Raw genomic sequence first — 11,470 nt, forward strand, 5'->3', positions numbered from 1 at the left:
TATATATATATATATATATATATATATATATATATATGTATGTAGGGTATATTTCAAATACAACCATGTCCATTTGTACAACCAATGCAACCTAATCAATTGAGATATTTATAGAAATGACGGGAGATCATTTATTATGATTTGAATATTTATAGAAGATGAATATGATTTATTAATTATGATCAATACTTTATATTAAAAAACAATCAAAACTTTTATAAAATCACATATTAATCAAATTAAATGAACGGTTAAGATTGAATTGTATTGGTTATACAAATGTAAATGGTTTTATAATAACCCACCCCCTCTTTTTATATATATATAAAATTCAAAGTGATGGATTAGAACCACCGGTCGAATTGTTCCAGTTAAAAAAATCCTAATTTTTATTTTAGTTTAAAAAGGACCGGTTAACAGGTTAAGGCCCCATTAATATGAACTCTATCTGTAAGTACAAGGGTGTAATATGTAAACTTTACCTTAGAGGCTGTTTGTTCGCCTCTTAATCGGTAAGAGGCAGAGGCTGTTTGGCAAAAAAAATAAAACCTCTTTAACGGTGATAATTATCTTTAACCATTTTGCATCTAATAGATTGCCTAATGGTTCAGAGGCTTATTTTTCCAAGATTACCCTTCCCATCTCCTCTCCTTCCAGCCGTCGCCTTCACCGAGTTCACGTCGCCTTCACGTCGCATTCCACAGACACGCCGGTTGTCTTCTCCACCGTCTCCGGTCACCTCCACCGTCTCCATCGCCCGTCGTCTCCACCGTCTCTGTCTCCTCCGTTGCCGGTTGTCGCCTCCACCATCTCTGCATCTCCCTATTGTTTCAAAATTACCCTCTCTTCCAGCCGCTCTTCTTCACATCGCATCCCATGTATCGCCTTCCCTCCATCGTCGTTCGCCTGTCTCCGGTCGCCGCCCCTATAGCGATAATCCCACAGTCGCCTACTTCCCCTTCATCTGCTTCCACGGTCACCGTTCTTAAGGTATTTTCCTAAAATCGATCTCCTTGCTTCCCTACATCTGCTTCCTCTACCGCCTCCTTCAATTTTATGTTTAAACCTTGCAATCACACGATGAGGTTTCTTGAAACAGTGGCTTTGAGCCCATGGTACTGTTTTTAAACATAAGCAGGTTAATCATGTTGTATAATTGTTGAGGCAGAGACTATTTAAGCATAAGCAGGTTAATCTGGGTACTATTTCTTAATTAATCATGTTGGTTTCTGTCTATCTGGATACATGATTTTAGGAAACAGTGACTTGTTTCTGTCTATGATGCTTCATTGATGAACTTCTTGATCAAGTGATAATGATAAGTGGTAAAGGTTGGATGCCATTCTTTCTTACTAGCAAGATATCATCAACCAAAATAGATGTCCAATTTATATAGATACTTGTTGTCTAGCAGAAACTAATCGAAAGCAAAGCAGAATCAGTTGCAAATAGGTAGAGGGTTAAAATGGTAATTTGTTGTTATTCAGAGAACAGTTACCAAACAACATTATTTCATTCAGCACTTAACCATTTTGACCCTCTTAACCATTCTGACCTCTTAACTATTCTGCGCTAAATCATTCAGTTTGGTAAATGCCTGATTCAGTCAGATCTAACACATGTTTGGCAGATTCTCTGAATGATAAAATATATCTGATTCGCTCAGCTCAATCATCCATCCTTCCCCATACAATTCAGATCCCTTCCCTTTTCCTTATCGTTCCTTTGCCCTCGTATCGCCGGACCATCTACTGGTATGGTGCACCATCCTCTCGGCCTCTCTCCACCATAAGCGGAAAAGGTAAAACCCTGTTAAATTTTTTCTTCCATGCCCTATTAATTTCTTATTGGTATCTCATACCACTTGATCCCCTTTCCTGTTCAGGACATATTGTATATGCTCTATAATTTTATATGCAATATAATCAGTTTTCTCGTTGAGGACCTCTTCTTCTATGTCTTCTTGATTTCTTGGTTCCTAAACTTAACTTGTAAATACAACATCCTTGGTATTCTTTTCATAAATTTTTTACTTCTAAGTTGGTCTACTACCTAGTCGATGAAATGCTAAAGAACTATTGTATAACATCTTGGCTTGCTCATATGGTGTTTGCTACTGGTCTATTGTTGTTGTTTGTTCCAATGCTGATGTGTGTTGGTTGGGGTTGTAAAGCTAAGGTTTTTTAGAGGAACCAGAAGTATGTTGTTATGTGTGTGCTTGCATATGCATCACATCAAATGGAGTTGGTTGAAACAGTTTGGTTGCCACCTGCACATAATTTGAAAACAAATATCATCAACATAGTGGAAAGCAAACATTTACAATTTCACATAGTGCTCAACTACCTAGATTAAATGTGGAAAGTAGATCATGAACATTACACTTACCATATAGAGTCTGTCCTAACATACGCTATACCCCTCTTTCGCACTATACTGGCCTATGAGAAACTTTGTAATAGTCAACCTATGATGATCAAGTGTTTTACAATATATGTTATATATACAAAAACAAAATTTGACTCTTTGGTTGACATGTATCTTCTTCAATTGGGGCATGAGTATGATCACACTTTTATGTGCAAATGGGGTTGTTTTCTTTTGGTTATAAGATTTGAAGCCTATTTTTTCTATGTTATATAATTTCATTATAATTGAATCTTCAATTCCCATTTGCTTATGTGTCTCTCTCTAATGTGGATTCGGCCTTGTTGGTTGTCTATGTTCAAAATTGTTGAATTCTAGCTGCACATTTTAGACTGTAAGAAGCAATGGAATAGGAGATCCTGGCAATTTGCTTTTGTACAACCCTTGTAGTAGTTTGGTAAGTCAAAAGAGACCACGAGGTTGTGAAATTGGCTCTGGGATTTCTGAAGACATGAAATTGTAAATGGTTGATTGCTATTTCTATTATCCTATATATACTCTAGGGAGAACAGTAATAAGAAGACCAAAGAGAATGATCTTTCAAACATTATACTCCATGTAGAATGAAAATAAAATTATATATGTATGCACTTATTGTATTTTTGTAATTAATATTTGTAAGGTTATATATTTGCATGATAATTGTTTGATTCAAAAAACTTACCAAACAATTATATTTTAAGTACTAAATCATACAAAGGGTTAAAATGGTCATTTTCAATCATTCAGGCGATTATTTCAGAACATTTACCAAACAGTCATTTTCGTTCTGCACTAAATCATATAGTCTCTTAATCATTCTGACCACTTATTCATTCTGCACCAAATTATTCAACATCTGCCAAACAACCCCTTGATCCAATGTTCATTCTTCCCCCCTTCTCGAGTCTCGAGTCTCGACTGTTGCCCTCCTGCCTCTCTTACGAGTATCACCTTTGTTCCTTTGCTGGTGTATCGTGAGTTCTCGACCACCGATCGGTAAGTTGACATTAGATAATTCTAGGGTTTAGAATTACTTCATAAAAATCGATCTTTTAATCGAATGAGACTGATTGATATTTGATGCTTTTGTTGAATGATTGGTAGATTCAAATTTTCCATCCTCTAATCTTCCACAACGCACTACATATTTAAATTGGTTTTGGGAACTTTGACATCAAGAATTCAGATTCCACATTTCCAGATCGTCAAGAACTTTGCTAGTATTGTTTAATTACTTGGCAGGGATCCATGATTATTGATTATTTGGGTTAACTGTTAAGTGTTGATGAAACTTGGAAGTGTTAACTATTTAATTACTTGGTAGTCCTCAAACAAATACATGATTTTTGAGTTAATTGTTAACAGTTTAATTACTTGGCAGACATCAACTCTTTTCTTGAAATTGTTAGGATAATTGACACTTTACTTAACATTGTAGGATATTTGACAATTGCTAGTCTTTGCAAATTGTTTCGGTTATTTAACAACCATGGATAGTTTTTAACAGATAGAAAATTAATTGTTGATTCGTCGGAGCCAACTAATGTTGATAATCCTAAACAAAATTGTGTGGAAATCAACTTAGCAGATCTTCCCTTAGACCCTGGAATGCGGATTAGGATCAGTTTTTCCGGCTCCTCCCTTGTGAATAGGCTAGTGAACTTGTCAGATTGTAACCTTAGAATTTATCAGGAAACCGTGGGATGGGTTGCTGAATTAAAGTAGGACAATGAAAAGCAGTTAGTTTCTGTTATCTGTTTTAGAAGTCAATCTTCTAGTTTCTACAATGTTTAAATTTGTAAAACGATAACGAAACATCAGTTAATTTGGGTGAGGCATCAATTGTGTTTCTTGTCCTTTTTCTCAACTTCAACAGAAGGTGATGATGGTTATAGTCCGAGTGAAGACATACAATCCAACCTTAAGCACTAATTCCCATCAACACTAGCCAGCTCTGGTCATAACCATTGAGAAAGATTTCAGCTTCAATGGCTTGACCTTCTCCTTACCTGTGGTTTTTAGTGGTTCTGTTGGTCGAAGTCGGGTGCCATTTTCATCCCCAATGTATGTATGTAGGAATATATGATATTGTAGCCTCTGGTTCAGCCAATAAACTGAAAGATTTCTGATTTTTTCCACCACTTAGAACATGCCATAAAATCAGATAGTTCACAACACGACAGCAGATATATAGCCATTTCCAAGGAGTATGATCATTATTGATGCCTATTACAATTGCCTGATTAGAAAGCCAACTTTTTACTTCTTAAAAATGTTGATTATCGGGTAAACATACTGAATATTGCATGTAATAATTACTTATGCTGATATAATCATTGATTATGCTGAAGCTTAACACTTGTATGACACAGCTGTAGAGAAGCTCAAAACAACCATTTACAGAACATGTGGAATTTGAATATAAGTATTTGGACTGACGGGAAATGAAATTGTTCCTTCAAAATGAAATCATACCACTTATTTGCTAGCGCTTTGACCATCTTCACCATAATTTTGTTCGTTATTCTTGTTAATGCTCATCTTCCTAAAACCATCAATGTTTTCAGCGTTTTACTTTAACAAAGGTGAGGTATATGTGCCATTAATTATGTGTGGTATTCAGTCATATATCATTCGACAGTTAATCAAACATAGGGTTGTAATGGTAATTATTACAAGGCTATCCTTTTAAAACACTTGGTAAACAATCATTTTCGGTAGAGCCTCTTTCTCGGTCGGAGCCTCTTTTCTAGTCATTGCTTAATCACAAAAATGGTAAAAATCCCCTAAACTAAAATCCAAACCATTTATAGCTATTGATTTGAAATTGTTGGAATCATATTCAGAAACCTATACCTTCGATCCTTTCCTGTGAGGGTTGTTCGCCGGAGATGGGGCTCCTCAGCATCATTCGGAAGATCAAGCGTAAAGAAAAAGAAATGCGCATTCTTATGGTGTAAGTAATTGTTTTGCTTGTTATATAGTTATATATGTGTGTGTTTATTTGTGTCCGTATAATTTAATGTTCAATCAACAGGGGACTTGACAATTCGGGAAAGACAACAATAGTGTTGAAAATCAATGGTGAAGACACCAGCATTATCAGTCCTACTCTTGGCTTTAACATCAAAACCATGACCTATGATAAGTATGTACTCTCTCTTGCACACAAATACAAACATTTAGATTTTGATATTGTGATTGCTGCTATTTTGCATGTTTTTTCATTTGCTCATGGCTTTTCTGCAATCTTTACAAACTGACCATTGTTATTGTATAAAATGTAAAAAAAACACTTAAGCATGAAACCATCGAGAATTGCAAAGGTCGCCAACCCCTTATACTTTAAAGTTATTTTTGCATTTTAGCATGTATAAAATGGTTAGGTTGCAAAGAAATTGCAATTGCTGGTTAGAAAACAAATTCACTCTTTCGCATCATGATGGGCTCTGTTCAGGGTTTACAATACCCTTTTGTTTTTTACCCCGGGCCGAGTATTTTAGTAAATAAGTCAAATAGAGTAGGTTATGGTACAAGTGTCTAATGCATTGATCCATGCTTTAGGTAGTATGAATAAAGGGAGCGGGGGGTTAGAAGGGGATCGATCAGTTTGTTGATTCTGTTTTGGGCTAAAGCTTTGGGAGAGATCTAGCCTCTCGAAAACTAGAAAACCTACTGTAATCATCCAATTGATGCCAAATCCATTTCTATTTTATTCAAATTGGTCCAGTGTTCAAAAGAATCATATTGTACAAGACAGAAAATGGTGACACGATGCTAAGTTAATTGATTAAAGTGGTCTTTCTTGCTGCTTTTTGCTAACGATATCCAGTGTTTCTTTCATTATTCACTACCACCTCGATTGCTATTGTGTTTTATTTTTGTTAGGATGTTGTCCGTCCTGAAATGGAGTAACAAGTGAAATGGTTAGAAATGCTCAGGTTTGGGCAAATGTATTTGTACTCTTGTCAGAATACTTAAATGAGTGATTGTGTACTCGACATTAAGTAACAACTACACTGGTTCATATTTACTAGTCACTCATTCCTGATCATTAGCTTCTTTCGTGCAACTGTAAGACTTGGTTTTAGTCATAACTGAAAGTTAATGGCAGATACACCCTTAACATATGGGATGTTGGGGGTCAAAAGACTATACGATCATACTGGAGAAACTACTTTGAGCAAACTGATGGATTGGTGTGGGTTGTCGACAGTTCGGATCTTAGAAGGCTGGATGACTGTAAATTTGAGCTGGATAATCTATTAAAGGAAGAGGTAACTTTCACTTTGACTCTTGTTGCATAACTTTGTATTATGAATTGAATGTTTGTGCATAAGGTTCTTGAGCCTTCAGGGGCCCTTAATCCTAAGTGGTTCTGATGCCATTTCTTTGGAATGTGTAATCCTGCTCATTGTCTCAAACATTATTTTGATGATGTATGTTAGGTAATTTGATTAAAATAGACTAAAACTGTGTAATAAACATGATTATGAGAGTTATATGATTGGTAATTTTTTTGCTCATGTGTGAAGTATATAAATGTTTTTATCTATTTTTCCAACTACTTTCTCTGAACTATATTTGTTTCAGAGAAACATTGAAATAGTAAGCAAGTAGGCATGTTAAAGGCTTATCTTCTTTCCGTTGTGGGTGTTAAGAAACTTTCACACAAATGAAGTATGCTATGATTCCTATAAGTAAGGTACTCCTTGGATATGCATCATTATACATTAAACCATTGAACACCAAAAAGATCGGTACTCGCTACCCTCTGGAGTGCCCCCACCACAACGCCACAGAACACTAATAATACATAGAAAATGGACTTGTGTATTTAACTACATCCGTATCATGTCATACTGGCTTGTATTGTGCTTTCTATATCTTTTACTAAACCTTCCTTGCAAGCTACGGACCTTCTGGACACAACCTATCTATCTATTGGGACAGAGGTAAAGTCTACGTCCCCCCACCCGGCCCGACGACACTACCTCTGGGTGGAATATACTGGTTTGGTTTGGTTTCATATGATGTAACTCGACATAATGAATTGATTAACTTGTTAGGGTCAAGTACATGCCCTTTACTGCATTGAACATATTTGCAAGCAACCATGAATCAAAATGGACTATTTTCTTCTTCATTGACATGGTCCTTGTGTGTGTTCTAGCAACGCTTTACTGCATTTATCTCGGGTTCTCGACAAGTTCATTTATTGGTCAAAGTTGCGAGTTTGTAACCATCTTAAGAGGTTACCATTTTTCATCTTTAATAAAAACGTAGATCTAAAATCTTCTACTCCTTGTGTTTGAAGGAGGTAATTTGACCGTTAAGGTCAAGTAGACTAATTTTCAACTTAAATTTTTAGGACAAACATTGCACCGGCCTTTTATGTGTAGCATCCACTATAGAGTTTGCTTTATTACTGTATATGTTACATCTTTAAATTTAAAGAATTCTGGTCTTAGAGGTAAATTTTAGTGCATTTGACTCCATAATACGACCTCGGAAGACGGGAATATTTTGTCCTTACAGCCCTTGAATCTGTCAATTTCAAAGGCACGGTATATTGTCAAGCAAAACCTAAAGGGAAAAATGAATCAAAATGCAACGAAGTTTGATTTAGTTTCTATTTAATGTAACAAAGATCTTTTTCTCAATTGATTTAATAAAATTTCATTTTTTTATCATGTACCCATTTCGCCTTATGGCATTTCCGGTAAGTATAGGAATACATGGGTACCTGGGATCACTTGGACCATTTCCACATTTGACAAGTAACCTGCTAATCTTGTAACATTTGACGACGTGGATACCCGTTTATGAAAGGTTTACGAAAGGGTTTATGGTGAAATGGACGATGAACTTGATATCCATGTCATCAAATGCTACAAGATCAACAAGGTTTTCGGTGAAAATGGGTAAAAAAATAGGAAATTTTGAACCTCGTTCGAGAAAAAGTTTCTTTGTTACACTAAAGTTAGGAACCAAGGCAAACTTCATTGCATTTTGCCCAAAACCTAAACACCTCGTGTAACAGTTTTTGTAGAATATTGTTAAAAACGATCCTTGATGTATCCTTAGAACGTCTACTCATACATTTTTTTTCTTGTAATGTTGATGCAGAGGCTATCAGGAGCTTCATTACTCGTTTTTGCTAACAAGCAGGATATACAGGGGGCTCTTTCACCTGATGAAATAGCTAAAGTAAGTGTTTTGTTGCTAAAAGATGCACCCAATTATCCACTTTCTATATCGATACAAACTTTCTTACAAATTTGTAGGGATTTCTAGTTATTCTGGAATGATTAAAGAAGAGAAAAAAAAACAAATAAACCACCGGTGTATGTTTGGTATGCGGATAGGACCGGATGAGCGAGAGGGAGGGAGGCGGGTGAAAGAATTATGGCAAGTTTTAGGATTTTAATTTGACATGGGTATTTTAGTAATTTACCCGGCTTGTCTCTTCTCCCTAATTTTTTGTTCCACCAATTTTGGTCCCACCGAGTCATGTCCGGTCTCAATGTAATGTATCAGCCAAGTGTGGACAAGTCTTTGTTTGTCCCGTCTGGGTGTGTTTGGTACACTGGACTGGGACATAACAGAAAAGGGATCACTGTTCCATGCTTGGCAGAACTTTTATGTGGAACAAAGTGAAACGACTGTGTTCCACCCCATCTAATGGAACAAGGTAGAACAAACCTATATTTTACCAATATAACCTTAAAATAAAACATGAATTCTCATCTAAAACATCAAATACGTCCCTCCCCCTTCTTTACATTTTGTTCATTCTTTAAATTTTATTTATCATATTTTATGATCTTTAAACTTTTACTTTACTGTCCTCAAAATATATAAAAGATATAAACAACACAGTAGGGGTAAATTGCTCATTTTATGTGTTCTTTTTTGTCCAGTTCTGTCTTACTAAACACTGAACATTTGTCTCGCTTGTCTGCATACCAAACGCACCCTCTCTGTCTCTGGTACCAAATGCACACTCGGTGCACCAAAATTATGCAACAACATAAAAAATGCATGTTTTAAACCGCAATAAATGTATGACCCTCCCCCCAAAAAAGTTCTTGTTTAATGAACGATTCGGGTGACCGCAAAAAAGTGTTATAATGACTTCACTCTCTTGAAAGAAAGATTATTAATTCCCATTTAATTTGCTTGATGTTCGTCTATGATGACTTTTAAGGTACTGAACCTGGACGCGATGGATAACACCCGCCATTGGAGGATTGTAGGTTGCAGTGCATACACCGGAGACGGGTTGCTAGAGGGATTCAATTGGTTAGTTCAAGACATTGCTTCACGTATTTACGTTCTTGATTAGTTGGCCACATCTCGTTATCTACCAATGGCCGCGAAGAAGAGTTTGCGATCGAATTTTGATATAGCGTATTATGGGTATGTCAAGATCTGTAGACATCACTGCAACTTCTGTGATCAGGAAATATGGAGAACTTCATGTTGAGATTCCAAAATTTTATTCCCTCCATATTTCTATATGAATTAGCCCCTAAAATAAGCGCCCATTTTTATTATGGATATTTATTTTGGATGGATAAAGTATTACAAATATTGCATGTTATGTGATGCAGATTGCATGTAGAAATCCCAAAAGATTTATTTATAAATATTGCATATGATTCGGTGGTGCCTGATTGGTTTGATCTTGGGTTCCAAAGGTCACAAGTGTCTAGAGTTCTCATGTTCAAATAGAAATAAAAATCCTCTTGTGACCATGGACTATGGAGATTCAAATGCGGTGACTCTGGGCTACCCCAAAACAGGTGGTTGTCTTGAGATTAGTCAACTCGCATAGCGGGTTGGATATCCAGTTTAAGATAGATATAAAATATGAAGAACTAATTGATAATTTTTTGTGACCATATTCAAAAACTTGTATTTGGAACGGTCGGGAACGTGAAAGGAGGCCTCATGCCCGATTGTACCAAAGTGTAAAGTTGTTCCCTAGGCTCGAAACTTACAAAACCATTTTTAAAGAACTTAACGTACGACGTACGTCATATTTATTCCTTTTTGTTATGACCCTACTTGTGTTTCGGTATTCATGCTACAATCTTGAGGGTATTTATGTCATTTCACCTTTGTACTTGTTTTCTCGTATAACCTTGTTCGAGTTTTGGGGTATTTTTGTCATTACCAAAATATTCAAACTCTTGTCACAGAACCATGACTCAATGAGTTGTACTGAGAGAGGCGGTTCTAACAATTTTTGGGCATGGTGTCACAAAAATATTTTCATATTGATATATACTAAAATAAAAGTAGAGCTAAAATACAGTTTCATAAAAAAAACGAGATATAAGCTACTGGTTACAATCGTTCCCTACGGGACTTCCATCTTTTTGAAGCGGTAGAGTATGTTTTCGTTCATGGCCAAGGCAAGCACGCTCGTCTCTTACAGAACAAGTGACAAAATCATTCAAAAAGTCTTCACCAATCCAATGGCGAATGCATACATGAATGCAATTAACATTAAAAATGTGTATTTAATAGAGATTAAATACTGTATTTACCATACATATATATTTAATAGAGATTAAATATTGTATTTACCGTGCATGAATACAGTTAACATTAAAAATATGTTATCTTTTATTTGTGTTAACATTAAAAATATAATTAATTTTTAAGATACTAAATATTGGGCTTGTTTCTAAGGTATAGATGAGACCTTTTTAATAGTGTAATTTGTAAAACAAAATACGTATTTTTAATGTATTTTAGCTAATAATTAACTAACTGGAAGAGTACTCGTGCAATGCAGCGAGACACATCTCGATTTTAATATTCTATTTTGTTATTTGTCTCTGTCGATGCTATAATACGATTTTATGTGTTTTAATAAAACAATAATGATTATATTTTTTAATAAAATATAAATTTGAAAATATCATAAAAAATTGAAAAAAAATATATATCAATGTTAATATCAAATCAATCATTTAAAAGTTCTCATTTTTTATGTAATTTTTTTAATTTATTTTTTTATTATAATTTAATTTAAGTTTAATAACGA

At 35.2% G+C, this 11,470-nt stretch overlaps 1 protein-coding gene across 2 annotated transcripts; it reads left to right on the top strand.

Annotated features, from left to right (window-relative positions):
* The first annotated feature begins 1,701 nt into the window (after nucleotides 1-1,701).
* LOC112515631 (ADP-ribosylation factor-like protein 2) lies at nucleotides 1,702-10,083 on the top strand. Of its 2 annotated transcripts, none has more exons than XM_025122535.1 (6): nucleotides 1,702-1,801; nucleotides 5,256-5,365; nucleotides 5,447-5,557; nucleotides 6,524-6,686; nucleotides 8,539-8,619; nucleotides 9,620-10,083. In XM_025122535.1, the coding sequence occupies exons 2-6, from the start codon at nucleotides 5,301-5,303 to the stop codon at nucleotides 9,755-9,757; spliced, it is 558 nt and encodes a 185-aa protein (XP_024978303.1). In that variant the 5' UTR covers nucleotides 1,702-1,801; nucleotides 5,256-5,300; the 3' UTR covers nucleotides 9,758-10,083. The 2 variants fall into 2 exon arrangements, with proteins under 2 accessions (XP_024978303.1, XP_024978305.1); XM_025122537.1 differs by lacking the exon at nucleotides 1,702-1,801 and adding an exon at nucleotides 3,512-3,629.
* The last annotated feature ends 1,387 nt before the right edge of the window (nucleotides 10,084-11,470 follow it).

The sequence above is a fragment of the Cynara cardunculus genome (genome assembly GCF_001531365.2).
Source record: "Cynara cardunculus var. scolymus isolate 2C chromosome LG 7, CcrdV1, whole genome shotgun sequence".
In the NCBI taxonomy this organism is placed as follows: domain Eukaryota; kingdom Viridiplantae; phylum Streptophyta; class Magnoliopsida; order Asterales; family Asteraceae; genus Cynara; species Cynara cardunculus.